General features: G+C 34.0%; 3 protein-coding genes and 1 long non-coding RNA gene across 4 annotated transcripts; 2 read left to right on the top strand and 2 right to left on the bottom strand.

Moving 5' to 3' along the window:
* The first annotated feature begins 105 nt into the window (after window positions 1–105).
* On the top strand, window positions 106–2,567 carry l(2)10685 (5-methylcytosine rRNA methyltransferase l(2)10685). The gene is made up of 10 exons (XM_065350320.1): window positions 106–265; window positions 363–474; window positions 555–737; window positions 812–1,008; window positions 1,089–1,474; window positions 1,547–1,678; window positions 1,755–1,906; window positions 1,980–2,104; window positions 2,178–2,315; window positions 2,400–2,567. The coding sequence occupies exons 2-10, from the start codon at window positions 373–375 to the stop codon at window positions 2,539–2,541; spliced, it is 1,557 nt and encodes a 518-aa protein (XP_065206392.1). The 5' UTR covers window positions 106–265; window positions 363–372; the 3' UTR covers window positions 2,542–2,567.
* A 4,202-nt stretch (window positions 2,568–6,769) lies between these two features.
* On the top strand, window positions 6,770–13,075 carry LOC135835845 (protein spaetzle 3-like). Its single transcript, XM_065350288.1, has 5 exons — window positions 6,770–7,421; window positions 11,431–11,555; window positions 11,637–11,873; window positions 12,538–12,663; window positions 12,792–13,075. Exons 1-5 carry the CDS (start codon window positions 7,026–7,028, stop codon window positions 12,955–12,957), a joined length of 1,050 nt encoding a protein of 349 aa, XP_065206360.1. The 5' UTR covers window positions 6,770–7,025; the 3' UTR covers window positions 12,958–13,075.
* Window positions 8,265–9,239, bottom strand: LOC135835848 (uncharacterized). The gene is made up of 2 exons (XR_010556958.1): window positions 9,024–9,239; window positions 8,265–8,937 (listed from the first exon to the last, which is right to left on the bottom strand). It is a non-coding gene; the product is annotated as an uncharacterized LOC135835848 (long non-coding RNA).
* Window positions 13,076–13,556: 481 nt separating the features above from the next.
* Window positions 13,557–17,295, bottom strand: LOC135835843 (H/ACA ribonucleoprotein complex non-core subunit NAF1). The gene is made up of 6 exons (XM_065350285.1): window positions 16,844–17,295; window positions 16,327–16,765; window positions 16,095–16,246; window positions 15,728–15,971; window positions 15,549–15,657; window positions 13,557–15,476 (listed from the first exon to the last, which is right to left on the bottom strand). Exons 2-6 carry the CDS (start codon window positions 16,737–16,739, stop codon window positions 14,574–14,576), a joined length of 1,821 nt encoding a protein of 606 aa, XP_065206357.1. The 5' UTR covers window positions 16,740–16,765; window positions 16,844–17,295; the 3' UTR covers window positions 13,557–14,573.
* Window positions 17,296–17,421: the final 126 nt, after the last annotated feature.

Raw genomic sequence — 17,421 nt, 5'->3', positions numbered from 1 at the left:
AACATTACGTGGTGCTATCTGGCATCAGGTAATGTAACTGCATCCCATCCAATGAACAGACCCGGACCCAGAGTATCCAGCAAATCGCGTGGTCCCGGTAGAGTGATAAGAAAAAATTTTCTGATAAAAACATTCACTCGTCAGATCGTCAGTGAGAAAATTCATATTTTTCAACATTCCCCTGGATTAATTTCAGTCGGTGAAAAACCGAATTTATAAATTTCAGATCTAGGTTCATCAGCAACGATTCAGTACATTTCTATCTGTAAGTGTTTATGCTCTAAATGCTTTTGAAACCCACAAAATTAGATGAGTTTGGTATGCATTTACCTACAATTTTGAAGGATTTTTTCGTTTTCCAGATTCCAGAAGATGTTTCCTCAATGCCGTTGCTCTACCAGTCATAAAAACCTTCAAAATTTATTGATACCTTTGAGAGAATGGAAACGGTTCTACAAGAAATCCATCCATTGGGTAATGAAAATTTATTTTTCAAATAGTGTTCTTCTGATGCAATAAAGGTGGTATCCTTTCAATCCTTTTCATTTTTCTAGACAAAATATGAAAACCGAGATTTTCCTCGATATAGAGCACTTACCCATTTCGATGATTTTTATAAAAACATTTACGGTGAAAAATTATGGAGATCACTTCGTTTGGGCTTGCTTTGCAATAACAAATATTGCGCCGTTGTTAATAATTTCAGCGAACCGGATGCAGTAAAGGAAAATTTACAAGTAACTTAATTTCACAATAAAAATACTGTAATCTGGAAACATTACGAAATTCACAACTATTTTCGACGTGTTAGAATCGTGGCGCGTTAAACATGCGTGAATTGCTGGCTCTGGTAGAGGAAAAACGCGAAGAACGATCAGAAACTGCTGTTAAAAAAGTAAGTTCCGAAGAAGGTTCACTAGAGCGAAGGATGGAGGAAGCTATCGAAGCTTCTGCGAAAAGAGATTTAATATCCGGCACTTACTCGAAATACGACTATGTCAATGTCCTGTAAGTATGAACGGCCAACGAGTTCGCATGAATCAGCTTCGCGTTTTTCGAGAATAAAACGCTGATTTGAATTTTTCTAGCGACGAGCATTACAAAGACGCAAAACCGCCTGAGAAAAAAGACGAACCGAAAGAAACCGAAGAACCGAAGGAGTACGAAGGGAAATTGTCTTTGGCAGAGGGTATAAAGGATGCTCATATCGACCATCGTAGAATCATAAATATTAAAGATGGTCTGAGTACATCTACTCTTTACGAATTTGTACCAGCATCTAAAATAAAGGGAATCGATAGAATAATGTCTGAAACCGCGCAGCTGGAATTTTACAAGCAGAGTGTTGATTTTCCTATCAACGTTGAAAAGCAATTGAGCATAACTTTTCCCGAACATTTAGATATCTATTCTTATGAAAAATGTAATGTTACGTCGTTTCCTCATCCAGAAAGAGGACGAACAGGCGTTTTCGGTAACGAATCTCTATGATGTTTATTTGATTCATTTATTTCCAACTTTGATTGAAAGACATGTTTTTCCTCAGATTTTTACCTTCTTGACGGAGCATCTATTCTACCAGTGTTAGCATTAGATTTGAAACCTGGCGATCGACTCCTCGATATGTGTGGTGCTCCGGGTGGAAAATCAATGACTGCTTTTCAAACATTATCACTCGGTAAATAACACTACATACATTTATGCTGACTATGAATACCTATCTGAAAATGTTATATATTTTTTTTTCTTGGCAGACGAATTAGTTTGCAACGATAGCTTCAAAAGTAGAGTTAATCGTATCTCTAGAATTGTGAAAGAATATTTGTACAACTGTCCGCAAAAAGAAAGATTCAAGATATCCCATCGCAACGGCTTAAATATGACAGAAAGAGATCTCTATAATAAAGTAATCTCATTTTTTGTAACATTATGAGTAAATCGTTACCCCTTCAAGAATTAATTTTTACCTTTTACAACAGATCTTGGTCGACGTACCTTGTACAAATGATAGGCGTTCTGTCAACAAAGACGAGGGTAATTGGTTCGAGACTAATAGAATGCAACAACGTTTAAGACTCCCTGAATTACAGGCTGACCTGCTAACGTAAGTTATCTAATTATGAATTATGTGGCGGTGATAAGTTCTACGCATTTTCATATTAATTTCACTCCTTCAGGAATGCATTGCGATTGGTTGCTCCCGGAGGAACTGTGGTATACTCAACATGTTCGTTATCTCCTGTGCAAAATGACGGTGTGGTGCAAATGGCACTGAAAAATTTGTGGGAAGAAAACGAATACGAATTTGTAGTCCAGTACGTGTTTTATTATTGAATATTCGTTGGATTTCGGTGCAAATTTTACAATAATTGATTATTTTATTTTTTTTTATTTTACAGAGACATGACTGAAGCATTCAGACCAGCTGAAGTTCTGTATTGTTTCGGAGAAAATGTCGGATTGAAATATGGAATTGTTGTATTACCCCATCTAACCGCTAATTTTGGACCTTTATATTTCAGTAAAATAGTCAAAAAGTAAAAATACACGTTATTGTCGTTTTTAAATTTCTTTTTTTTTTTAATCGTAATATTCTTAATTAAATTTGCTAAAAATTGCGATCGATTATCGAGGAAGCGTTTAATTTCAACATCTGCGAAACTTTGACGCTCGAATGTAGCGATTTTTAAATAATAATTAACCTCAATAACAAGTTCAACTTCATCGTAACCTTGAAACTAGGTATATCGCCGAACAAGTTGTGATGCGTTTTTAACTGGATTAATTCTGAGTATTTTTAGGTAATAGTGACGAATAATCGAAGATTTTTCACCGCAATAACGAACAGGAACTTGGACGAAAGAACGGTTCGGCGTGAATCACTGTTTAATGAAATTATAGAAATAAGCGTGTAGTGTGCATAAATGATTAAAACCGTTGCCGATGTCTAGACGTCGCGTAATCTGTTTCAACTTGACATTACATTGTACGAGTAGATGGGAATATATCGTAGGTTGAAGCATTGAAACGCGCTGAATGTAAATTTGATGAGCTATTCAGATGCGAAGTAGAGCCGACGTAGGTAATTGATATGCATATAAGTATATTGCGGTTTCATACTCGTACAAAACCTACCTATGTTAGTCTACAAAATTGTACGTAATGTAAAATGTTTGACATATCAGCTGAGTTGCAGGTTTTTAAGCAGTCATTAATAATGCTAGGTAGAAGTACACCACCTGCAGTGTGTTTTCAAACTGTCCTATCCTGTAACATTTTTTAATGCTCGTAATACTTAAGTTATAAGATCGCCGGTAAATATATTGTTTGTTTATACAAAATTGATCATCTCAATACATACAACACCATAGCTATAGCTTTTTTTTTTTTGAAGAAAAAAAACCGGTTGTCAGAGATGTCCCGTGCAAGTGTCTTCCTATTATATTGAAGTCTCCAAGGTTGAGTGATGCTGCTCGGTAACTTTAATTTCTTCCTTCTGTACATTGATTTTCAAAAATAACACATCAATTCAATTGCTTCATTTCATCGTAAAAAATTTTTCCAAGTTTAGTTACCTCACGTTGGATTGAAATCGTTCTCTAGCAATCATATTCGACGATCATCTCTTCATATAAACGCAATTAGGCGTAGGTAATGAATACGCAGATGAGATGAATAAATGATGTGAAGGACGTTACGATACCTACATCTGTGAGGTAAATACGAAGATCCAAATCAATAAGTGTAACTGTAACGTGAAATTGATCTGTAAACCTTAATGTGTTTCGCATGAATAATGTCGTAGGTAACTAGGTACCTATAAGATGAACTCGATATTTGTATCTCAGGCGTTTATTTAGTACTTTATAGGTATTCGATCGGAGTAACTTGAGTATAAGGATTGCAATTTCAAATTAAGTAACTCTGCTGATAACATAAGATAAGGATTTTCGTAACGAAGTCTGTTCAAGAAGTGAATAATGTTACCTTACTACTTATGGTTGGGGTTTTTTGAGTCAGCAATAATGTTATGTTTGCTGAGAGAGCCTGAGAGAATAAAACATTTTTAGAAATTAATGCTAAAAGCCTACAAAATGGTTTATTTTGGTACCTACATACTATTTGACTGGAGGAATGAAAAAGCTTATGAAATAATTTATGGTCGATAAAATGAACGTAGATAAATTTTGATTACTATATGATTATATTACCTTGTTTGCATGTGAACTTGTGCGAAGGAAATGGCATCAATATAATTTATTCAATCGTACTCTATTGTAAAAAGTTGTGAAATTTCCATTAAAAGATAATTTTTACACAGAGAGAAATGTACTTTCTGTGTACGTAGGATATGCATAAATGATGTACCTCTATTTCTCATTATTGAAGAAAAAGAACAATGCACTTATGGGAAAGATTATATAGGTACACGCAAGTTTATGTATGTACCTATATCTAATTCTGTTTACTTGCACTTTTAGTGTTAGTATGTCTATTATCACATTTGCTTGTGCATATACCTACATAGGTATATAATATAAAGCTTGATTTGAAACATATATTGAAAAAATAATTTCATTTCTCATTACATTATAACGAAAGTTTATAAATTTGTAAACACAGCTATAGGTATGTTTACCCAATATTATGCAATTCACGTTTTTGACAGTATGTTATGAGAAGTCTGTTGCCCCATAATTCTTAATTTTTAAATTTTATAACGCTTCGATGTTTATCAAGATTCGCTCTGAAATTTTATGCTCGTCGACTCGTCATTTCTCAATCAGTCATTATAGGTACCAAATCACGAACACAGGTACAATGGAACAACGCCCATATCCATGAATTGATTCAACTTTTAAACTATTCAGGTTCACAGAGAGTAGGTACAGGTACATCCTATAGGTACATTGTAATTATAAATTCGTTCGTAATCGATATGACATGGAACATTTTACCAACACGGTCGTTGTTTTGAATTTGAAAAAAATTCAAATGTTTTCGATGATTACAAACCATTGGCTAACTTCCAAACATTTACGTCTTTATCAAGCCCTCATATAACGTCACAAAAATATCCTTCTCGTACAATGACAATTCATATAAAAGTGGATTACGTCGAAAAATTTCCAAACCACTTGAACCCGGATGAGGGGATGAACATTGCAAATAGATGACGATGTTATCTGAAACCATTAAAATTTTGCGGGTTTTCCAATTTCAAGATCGAAAAACAATCGAGCACTCGTACACGTAGTTCCGTTTTTGATTTTTACCATGGTCTTTATGGTACCTATACCACATCCTTTTGTAATATACCAGTTGCTTGGCAGGTTGAAAAAATTACAGTAATTGCACGAGCACGAATTGCTGTATGAGAACCCAGTGTATCTGTATAGTGTACTGATAGATAAGGTACTTGGATGTCGTGCGCGAATATTTTGACGACATATTTCGTCGAATGAAGCGTATCGGATGGAGTTTCTCGATGCAATGAATCATACTGTATTATTATACTTTTTGATGCTTAACTCTGCCTAGATTTGCTTTACCTGTATACCTTACCTATACGAGTTGGTATATGAATAGTTTTCTTGCGTCGTTATATCTACACATTGTTTTCGGCGTGTATTATCTCATAACCTTGGGAAAACCAGATCATTTAATTGTCTTTACTATAGTATTTCACACATGAAGATAGGTATTGTCGTGTTTATTATCATTTTTGGTATTCATTCATCCTGCTCAGTGCTCACGATGAACGGGTTTAAAAGCGTAATCGACGAGTGTAAGTAACGTAATTGAGAAATTGTAACAGCAGTGGGGAAACCAAAAAACGGTCAGTATGGTACCCAGGGCATTCGTAGATAGAGGCGAGTATGTTCAGGGGAACTTGAATTGACAATTACAGCGTTATTTAGAGATGGATTCCTTAATATTTATTCAAATGAAGTGATGTAGATGAGAAAAATTGCAACTATTACAGAATAGGTACTGAATAATAATTACTTATTTAAATCATTTTTTTAAAAATTTCTCATCGTTGATAAGTGTTCTTCACAGGTGAAAAGAAGAGAAAAATCGTATCAAAAAGATTGATTTTAACGCTAAAATCAATGCCTGTACCTACAATATTCACACTATACCTTCGCAACTATAGATAGGCTACCTTTCATACGCACATTCGTGTTCGAAGAGGATTTGTTTTGCTAAAATACCTACCTAATTAATTCAATTACTCGCCAAAACCAACCACATTAGATTTATAAGTAACCAAAACGAATCACTAAACTCAATTTAGGTGAGAACAGTTTTCAAAACAAACTTGAACCGGTGGCAGTCGCCGCCGACACGTGGCACCAGTGGTCACCGAGCTGGCACCAAGATCTTCAATGTCAAATCGGTGCAATTTTTCAGAATAACCGAAACCAATATTGTCTATTTTTTTCTTATTGAGGTTTTGTGACTGACCTGTGATAAAATAATGAATCATTCACGTCAAATATCATATCAGGTAGGTACTTCTGAAAAATTTAAACGAAACGTTTTCATTAAGTGGTACAAAAAGGAGCCTAAAAAAACAAAGACACTGGGGAAATGTAATTATGATACTCGTATGACTGAAAATAAATTCACTTATATTTGTGACTAGAAAGGGATGGAGGGAGGTAACTTTTTACTCGTTTAGAATGGCAAAAGCGTTTGTTCCTTCGAATTACAAGGCAGGCAACATGTCTATCCGAACTTGAATGTTGGCTGGATCGGATTAGAGTACCATCAGAAGGTGAAGTCAAGTCTTAAAGAACCAGTATCGCAGTAAAAACGAACCAGTTCGTTTAGTAGGTTAACGTATTCGCAGAGATAAATTTTTAAAATAATTTTTCTAATATACGTCGGTATGGGTTGATATTTTATAACGCGGTTTTCGCCTTTTTTTTCTAAAAAAAAAGTTATCAGTAACGTAAATTGTTCCTATATGTGATGCGTTTTTTCGCCCTAGTTTTAAATTTTTTTTCCTATTTGTAATGTCTGTGCAGAATTTTAGTTTACCTTATTCGTCAGCTGGTTATTTCGGTGTTCCTGAAACCGCGTCTCCTTCGCCAGTTTATTATACCAATGCGCAACAAAATGTACCGCCAAAATTGTTCGGTTTTGAGGATCGGCAGACGTCGCAGCAATCTGTTCGAAAGCCGTATCAGTCATATCAGCCGACATATACGAGGGTTACCGGCGGGACAGATCCTCGAAATGGCAAAACATCAGTTCACGTCGTCGTCGATTACGACGATGATTTTAACGATGATCGACTGCCAACGGTGACGCCGATTCAAGGGCCGATTTTTTTAAAGAACGGTAGTGTTCCTGTCGTACCACTGTATAGTTATCCAAAAGTCAATAATGGCAGTCTTGTACAGATACCGGTACGTAGTCTTTATTGTACTATATCGTCTACAAGTATGGGTGATAAAAATTCATTTAAAATGTGAATATTTCGCCTAGCCCAACGCGTATCATCTTTACGACGCTCATAAGCCCGGATTCTTATTGAACAATTACTTATCTTCACTTCAAAATTCTTTTTAATTTTGTTCGCTGTCTTCAAGAGTGAATATGTAACCCCGCTCTTACACTCTCAGCCTTCTTCGGCGTTATAACAGAATACCTGCAGGAAGAATTGCCTACTCGTATCCCGCAAAAAGAGCTAAGCGTAACTTTTTTTTTATTTTTCAATTTTTTTTTTTTATTTTTTTTAGAGATTTATTTTGTTACATACTTACTTACTTATTACCAACATAATTCGTTTTTCAATTATCTCAAACTAATTTTTAAAAAAATTAAAAAAAAAAGTTTGAGGAAAGGAATTGAAATGATAATTTGATAAATTTATCCAAAGATTAATGATTTTGTGTAATATTTTCAAAATTGAAGCCGTTGTTTCGATTTATATGTATCTTTAGTTCTCAATTTTTTGATTTCCTTTTAAACAATGATGATGTTATGCTTTCAGTATTGAAGGTGGGTTAAAGGTGTATTGAACCGGTTTTGTTAAATTTTTCTTCCTGAACCATTGTGGAAAATTTTGAAATTCACGTAACACTTCATGAAGAGTAAGAATGGCTTGCAGAAGAATGTTTTATTCTCCATGCTTATAGTTCAATTTGAACTACAGATTGGCACTATGCCCTACATAAGTCTACTTTACCACCCACCCTTGTTTATTATATGATTGATTTGATCTTAAATTTGGGCGAAAAAAATTACAATTTCGATTAATATAAATTTTAATCCTTGAACTCTTTATTTCAAGACTACATAGGTATACTTACATTATTCAAATAATCGAGTTTGTTCTTCATCTACTTAGTTACTCACCTCATAGGTATGTATTAGAATTATTCTGCGAGGAGCAATTAATTTTCAGAACATCCGGTGATTATGACAGCAAACTATAACTTTTAGAAATGATAATTCTCAGTCAAATAAAACAGTAAACATACAATACCTACCTATGTATTCGAAATGTTCATCATTTCCTCTGACGTTTTGGAACCCTGCAAAATACCTACTCTTATTAAGAAAAAATAGAGTTAAAAATTATTATTTTTTAAAATTTTTAGTCGCCATACAGAAGGGGTATGCTTGTAAGTTATATAGTTTGTATTTTTTAATACATGCGTCATTGCAAACGAAACACAACCTTCATAACTCGATTAGATTCCAGGAAAAAAATAACCAAAAAAAAAAAAATACATACTTACAATGCGGCCAAAATTAAGTAAAGAAAAAGATCAACAAGTGGGTAATTAGAAAAAAGCTTTCGAATCTACGTCACTTCAGGTCAGGTGCACAACCCAACTGTTGCTCATCATGCTTATGAAATAAATAGGTATTTTTTTAATCAACTGTCACGATGTACTTATAGTAAGGTGTGAATTCCTAGAATCACAAAAAGGAGTGTTCATTTTTATGAGATGAAAATCGATTGTTTAAAAAATCACAACTTGAAAACTTTAGATACTTACCTATATTAACCGAATTTAAAACGATGCCTACGTGTGTATAGTCTGTATTGCATATTATACGATGATAAATTATTGTAAAATTTCAAGGTTTAATGAGACCAACGACAGAGCCCGCATGCGTGATCGCAAGCATTTCTCATAGACGCGTTATTCGAATTATTATACTCGTACTTTGATGCATTTTTGTATTTACGAGTATGTGTAGTGCCTACTTAGGTATAGTGGGTGTTGAAATATGGTATCGCGTGATATAATTACCATCTTTTATTGTGTTAAACTACTTATGAAATAGATTTTATGCGATATTTATTCTACGTGCGACTTACTAATTAGTTTATTACTTCATGATTTATAAAATCTTACTTAGGTATCTGCTGGCAGGCTTCAATGCAAGAAATGAACTATAGTTTTCTAAGATGAGAATTAAAATTTTACCTAATACGTATCATTCGACGATTATTTATTCTTCTCATTGTGCATATTCTTTTTTTCGGTGGATAAATGATCTAATAAATCACCTTTATTGTCACAAATACAGGTGGTATTTCATAACTGATCAAATTTTTTACTTGCATTAATTTATACCTACTCGTCAGCCAAAAATAGAATAGATAGGACTACACGAATGTACATATCGGGTACTTCAAAGAAAGTCTTTATGCAAATGCTGAAATCGCTAATACAAATATGATTATTTAAAACCCCTCGAGCCAATTTTTATTAAGTAATAAGACACCAGTTTCCAAAAAACCAATACTGAAATACATACTTACCAACTTACCTAAGTAGATGAAAAAATACACGTGGTCAATTTTAAATATGTACAATTACGTTTCGAGTGCCAGTTTTTCGTACCGACAGGAAGTCTAGAGAGTGGGAGGGTGGGAAGGAGGGATTTTAAAAAACCTATGGAACGCGAAGGAATGTAATTTGGCAAATGTAAATTTTAAAATCTTCTATTTTGGTCATGTTTTAGCTATGATCATGCTCTGAGTTCTTTCAACTCGAGTGAAACATGTTTTTTTTTTTTTTTTTTTTACAAATTTTGAGGATTATGTACTTGGGTTGAGGAATTTTCAGACTGAGTACCTACCTATTTTAAAAGTAGGTGGAAATCAATTTTCAGTTAAAACTTAGAACCACATTTCCGTACCCTCGAAGTGAGATTCGTTTTGTCTACGGAACAACGTCTATTTTACCATTTTTAACATAGAATTTGAAATGAATTTATAACATTATATTTGATTTATTTGGATAAAATTCATCGGCACAATAGACTTTCAAAAATGAAAAGTTTAGCAGCTTTCATCAACTTTGATGTCTTTAAGAGAACTTTGATAATAATAGGAAAAAAAATTAAATCTCACTGACTTTTGATCATAATTCAAAACAAAACAGAACTTTTTCCAAAAAGTTGAGTGAATTTCTTTCTGGGTAAGTACATATTTTAAATGAATTCAAAATGTGTTTAAAACATTGAAAATTAAAAAAAAATCGAAAAACCTTCAGATTTTATAGACATTTTATTTTTTGCTTTAAAATGAGATTTAAAAAATTTATTTACATTTAAAAAGAATTTAAAATTGAGTTTCATTAAAATGTTGTTCATCTATTTGAGACTTGAGTTCAAATGGTTTAATTAACGTTTTTTCATAAAGTTGAAACTTGAAATCATTAAAAATACCTATAGGTATTCAAAATTCATCCAAAAAACAGGAAGAATGTACCTACGTAGGTATACTTCATTCAATTTTAAATACTTACTTAGTTATTGTTTTTTTTTTAAATTTTTAAATCTAAAAAAAAAATGTTTGTTAGAAAATTGGTAGGTAGTAAAAAAGAATTTACTTGGAATTGCGTAATTTTTGACCTGCGATAACTGAGCCTTGTAGTTTATTGAATTTACCCAAAATCGAAATTCTTTCAAAAAAAAAAACAAAAAAAAAACGCGACATTGTCTTGCTGGAGCACAAATCCACAATATCTTGAAATGTTGAGAAAATTATTAGGTACCCAGTTCATTCTTGGTAATCGTGTGGCCAATGCATTTTATTTTACTTAAGATAATTTTATTCATATGTCTGTGGGTAGAGGAATCAGAAATGCCCATCTGTTCAGTAATCATCAAAATAATAAAGGTGCCTACCTGTAAATAATTGACACAGGTGAAATGAAATAAAGCTCACTGATAGGTAACGTGTTAGGATTCTTGGACAATAAGCTGACGAGGCAATGACTAATCCTCTAGATTGTACTTTTGTGACTTCGTGTCAGTCTCAACGTATCGCCCTCGAGGCATCTTACATGGCAAAAAATGGGAAATTATTCAATTTTTAGCTCATTCCAGGCCCCTTCATTTTTCATTTATGGCAAAATATGTGACACATTTGCATTTTCTCTGTTTCAGATAATGTGGGCAGCATTATCATTAGCTTTAGGATACGAAATTCGTGGAGACATAATTCGAGGAGCTCCATGTATCAAACGTTACCATCAATTATTTTGTCCAACAGCTGGTAACAGTTACCCAATGTATGTATTGTACCTACATTTCACATATCAATCCTCTAAAATTGCTTTTCAACCAGCTTCTTCTTGAAATCCGTCCTTTAGAGAACGAATAGAAAAATTTATTGACGATAATAAAGCATTAATGCGAAGAATGTACGGAGAATTTGAAACCAGTAATGTCGATTATGGACCTCAATTTAATGATCCGCAAAGAAACAAACGTACTCGCAATTACCCACCGCAGCCTCCATCAGCGACATATGGCGGCGAATCGTATTTCAGTAGAATATTAAATAAACGTCAAACTTTACCAAAAACTCCGCAAAGTGAAAGCGGCAGGTAAATTTAACAGCAAATTTGCATCTGCTCTATATATGGTAAAACATCATAATGATTACTGTTGTGGTGCATAGATGAATTTTTATTAAGCTTCAATATCGATTTGAAGTGTTTGTTCTTGTTGTCTTTTGTTTTCTTATGGATGGTGTACTTACAAATCACCTTCTCTTTCTTTTATGTACATTAGGTATAGGTAGGTACCTACCTATCTAATCTACCTGTAAACTAACTGATACGCGTACTTCCACATCTAAAAAATTTGCTACTCCTTTAATGCCTAATTTAATGCAGACTTGTGGCCCATCCAACAGTTCTTTTTTTTTTGCTTCACCAATGTAGCCTATACATGGATTATGTAACAAAATCAATAACTATTAAATAGTAACAAATTCAAGTTCTAGTGTGGAGTGTCTCTTTAAATGCTTACATATACCTTTAGTTGGTATAATTTTACCTTACTATTACAGTCATCTGCTTCAAATATATATTGTACTTTTACATAGGTAGGCAATGTATATTGTATACCTACCTTGGTGAAGGTGTGCTATGGTACATATGGCTATCATAGGTACATGCTTAAGTTATGCTAAGTAGGAGTGCCACCTTGGCAATATTAATAAGTGATAGGTAATTAAATAATAAATAGGTACCTACTATCTTACAGATTGGATTCCTGTGAATCAAAATTAGAAGTAGTTACACCTTACTGGGCTTCCAATAGTGCTGGTAAAGTAAGAGCTATTGTAAATACACAGCATTTTGAACAAGCAATACATCAAGAAGTATGCTCGTAAGTTTTTTGTTTGTTTTTCAATTTTTACCATCTTTGTGGTACTGTGTGTTTACAATTACTATACTGATTGATACCTATAATGGTAAGATGATACCTACATGATGATGAATTACATTTGATTGCAGGAAGAGTGAAACTCCAAGGTGTTCAAACGACTGCCGTTGCGAACAGAAGTACAAATGGCATCGTCTATTGTCATATGATCCAGACAATGACTGCAAAGGTATCTTCATGGATTGGTTTTTATTTCCTTCTTGTTGTGTATGTAGATGCTCGCCATTGCCTAATTAATACATATGTTAGTCTTCTTTCATAAATGCTGTAGTTACTTTGATTATAAATTATTTAGCCTTTTGTATAATTGTGTCATGATCAGGATTGTGTAGTAAATACATACATTCATAATATCTTTCATACAAATGTATTCTCTAGCTGTGTAGCTGTTTCAATTTTAGACAGGAACTATAAAATACAAGTTTCATAATACTTTTTTGTAAACGTGACTTTTTTTTACAATAGATACTTGTATGGGATTAATCAATTATATGTAGGTGATCAGCATCAGCATTTGTTTTCAAATAACTTTTCCCTTTCAAATCGTTGAGTTCGGCAAATCTTCATACATCTCTTCAATTTAAGTAGCTTCAAAGGACAAGATGTTGAAATAATATGAACAAAAAAAGTGAAGCCAAAACGATTTCTCAAAAAAAAAATTGAAAATTTCATTTTTTTAATGGAAAAATGAAAAAAGAAAAGATTACCTATACCTATTCTATTTTCACATAAAAATCCTTCAGCTCAGAAATTTATTTTTAAAAAATATATATCTGCAGCACTCTTTTTCGTTCATGTCTTCGAATTTCGCCTGTCTTTAAAATAACAAAACTAAATTTTATAACAACTTTTAATACATAAAAAATAGTGAAATTAAGTTCCTACAGCGTAGTGGATTACATTTTGTAATATAATATCGAAACACATAAAAACAAAACCAAAAAACTCGATTAATATTTTCATAAGATGGATAGAATATTAAAAAAGGCAATTACTCTTTAATATCTCCAATGCTGTTAGCTCCGATGTTAAATAATCTCGAAATTTTTATTTTTCATCAAACAGAATATCAAACATGAAACAATAATGAAGAAATTTTCGCTATCAAGATAGAATGGCGAAGTCGTAGATTGAACTATTTTCATTTTTAATTTTTTTCCCTTATGGCACAACTACCGATTCAACAAGGCAGGGTAACTATTTCACCAGAGATATCTTTGTAGTTGAAATTATAGCCGTCTTTGTAAAATTTGAGTAAGCGTAATTGGCATAGAACTTGGTTCAGTATTAATAATACACTTTCTAATATAATATACTAAATTAAAAATATTTAAACACAACTCGGCGCTTTTACAAAAGCTCACTTTTAGTCAATAAATAAACACAATGACCTTGAACAAAACAAAATATTAAGTATAAACGTAAAACATTATTACGTGAAATTTCAAAACACTTAGATACTACGATAAAATACGTAAAAATATAGCGATACGTCACATTATTCACAGGACAATGTATGTACGTGAATCAATTAACTCCAAATACATATTATTATTTTTTTTGAAGAGTAGACGTATGCAACTATATTGACACCAGCGTAAAAAGGGTGGTTTTTCATATTATCCGGTACTTTGTAAAATAAACAATAAAATAAATAATTCGAAGCTTTGTACTTTAAAATACAAAAGGAAAAAAAACTGACTAGTTCTTTCTATTTATACGCTATGTATCGATCAATTAACGTAGTCAGAAATTTCTGTAATACGTTATTAAAAATTCGCAGAAGAAAAATGACTATTTCAAAGGGAAAAAATACTATTTAGAAAAAAAACCAAGGTAGAACGAACAATAAATTAGGAGTTATAAGACGTAGGATAAAAGGAATTACTTTGATGTGTAGCTTGGGATCTTCTATCCGGCCGCGAATTATCTCTTTGCTGAGAATGATGTTGAGAAGCAGGAGGAGGCGGCGGCGGCGGAGGTGGTAATACGAATTGCGGATGGAATGACGCCGATAAGTTAGGCCTCACGTTCAACGGAATAAAGGCTTGTTGAGGTACAGGTGGAGCATCGGGGCAAGGGAAGAAATTAGCTTGAGGCATTGTCGTAGGTAACGGAAGAGCTGACATGGGGTTAAAATTTGAAAATTGAGGCATCGACGGATGCATGGTCGGAGGCGGCGGTAAAGGCCGATGTATCGCTGGAGGAGGCTGCGGAGGGAATGACGGCAGCGGTGGAATACTGGTCGAGCTGAACGACGAATAAGGCGCCATAGGAGAATGCATCGGAGGACGAGAATACACGGTGAGATAATTTTGCGCCGTTGGCGCCACACTTGGTAACTGGCGTGGTGAAGAGCATAAAAACGGCTGTGGAGGGAATGTGAAATTCGACGGTGAGCTGTATCCGCCGACCATGTAGTTGACCGATTGCGACGGTCCGTCAAATTTATTTACGTGAGTACTGCTCGAGTTGTGATGGAAATTCGCTAATCGAGACGAATCGCCCGCAAAAGGTCTCGATTTCAGTTTATAATTATCGTTGGCGGTAAACGGCGGAAAACACGACTGCGAATTCATGTTCACCATTTCTACGGAGCTGCTAGAATTTGACATTACTCGTCTGATTAACGGGCTTCGTTTTTGCTTCGCTTCGTCTTCTTTTTTTCGTTTAGCAGTTAATTCTAGATTCCGTTGATTCATTTTCTTTACGAAGGAATCGGTTTCTCCTTGGTTTTCGCGTTTCGAACCCGGTACCTGGATTGAAATTTTCATTATTAAATGCTAAACTTTTATTTCATCGACATTTGTGTAAGCAATGTTACTTACCGGTTTCGAACGACGTTTTGAACGAGCCTCTTCTTCGTCGTCTGAAAAATCTAAACATGAAACCGGTGGTTCGTTGTTATCCGTCCAAGAAGCATCACTTCCTTTATTCCTATAAAGCAATAAAACGGTTAAATAAGGAGCGAAACAATTGACCTAATAGTAAAAATAACAATACGTACTTCATTAATTCAGCTGTATGTATAAATGAAGTATACTCGGTTTGAGGAGCGCAATATACCACTTGCTCTTTGGAAATATTTTTCTCTTTAATATGGTCGGGCGAATTGAATCGTACGCAATATAACGGCTCATGCACCGGTCCAAATACGTCGAAAATTTTACCCAATGGACGTTGACCACGATCCAAAAACAAAACAGTGTCGATGTCAAGCGGTGGTGTATTCGGAAACGATTGAACAATCACTAAACAACAATTAATAATTAGTAGATTTATTTGAAGAATCCTCCATAACCTGCAGAAACAGCACAGTCTACGGATATTTTGAAGTCAACAACGGTAACTTTAGCAACTACCCAATATCTTACCCATAGTGTCAACCATATTAAACACAGACCCTATAGGTTTACATTTGCTTTCTTCTACCGTAATTGTTAAATCTTCGATGGGAGGTAAATCCTGCAAAGTCAATTCTCCTTTGGTACGAGCGTAAGAGAAGGCTTTTTTGTCAGTCAATTCACTATATAAAACAATAAGGACAGGCAATTATTAACCACAGAAAGAGATGCCATTGCCCTGAATATTTACGACCAAACTCACCTCAATGAAGTATTGTCACTGTCTTCGTTTTCTTCGGAAACCGTAGAACTGCTGTCGGAATCACTCGAATCGGAATTATCGTCACTATTGTCATCGCGATAATTTTGAACTGAGAGGCTTTTAATCGTATCAAAAATCGAATCACTTCCGAGAGCTTGCCCAGGAACTGCATTCGACGTTGTATCGTTTTTTTGTTCGCAAGTCTTACTTATGGAGTTGTTTTCAATATGGTTGTCATCGACCTTACTATCTATCGCACTGGTATTGTCTCGATTAGGATTCACAGGAGAAGAGGCACTATTCGAATTAGCACTGATAGATACGCTGAGAGGCACTTCGTTAAATTTTGCTTCTTCGCGGTGTTCCACTTCGGGATTATTCAAAATGGGGTTATCCTCGACTTGTTCCGTCATATTAGTATATGTACTGGTTAGCAGAACTGAAACGAAATCAAGTCAAAATTATTACAAAATTTACACGATTTCGAATGAAATATGTTCAATGAACCAAAACAAACCTCTAGGAACAATTGAACACGTTCAAGATGTGAAGTGCACTGGGTTTAAGTAAGTCAGCGTTGATAATTCATTATTAAAGTACATTACTCAATCAAACTCAACACGTTTCATCGAATGTTCGTAAATTAAACGTTGAAATAAGAATGATAGCAAAAAGAATTACGATTTGTAAACAATATCCGCGGAAACAATCAATAAGCATGGCAATAATGCCTTGAAGATCGAAAAAAAAAATGATATAGTAAAGTCATTAGTCCGAAATTATGAACAGATTCTCACGATTAGAATTTACACTTTTATCGCCAACTTACGAACACTTATATAATTCGTATCACTTCGATTTATTTTCCACTCTTACTTTGAAATCTGTTGATAGAAAATTCAAAATTTTGAAAATTTGGGAGTGATAACGTGCAACGCCATTGCTATTGTTGCATTTCATACGCCATCTTTTGTTGAAAATTTGAACGGAAACGTACTAGGCTTTGTTCATTAATTTAGGTAGTTAAATGGGTCACTTTTTGACGAATTTTCCTTTCTCGAAAATCTGAACTGAACAACTTCTATTGGCAAGAAG

This window comes from Planococcus citri, chromosome 2 (genome assembly GCF_950023065.1).
Source record: "Planococcus citri chromosome 2, ihPlaCitr1.1, whole genome shotgun sequence".
Taxonomy (NCBI): Eukaryota; Metazoa; Arthropoda; class Insecta; order Hemiptera; family Pseudococcidae; genus Planococcus; species Planococcus citri.
The sequence above is the reverse complement of the archived record's forward strand: the minus strand, read 5'-3'. Positions and strand labels throughout refer to the sequence as shown.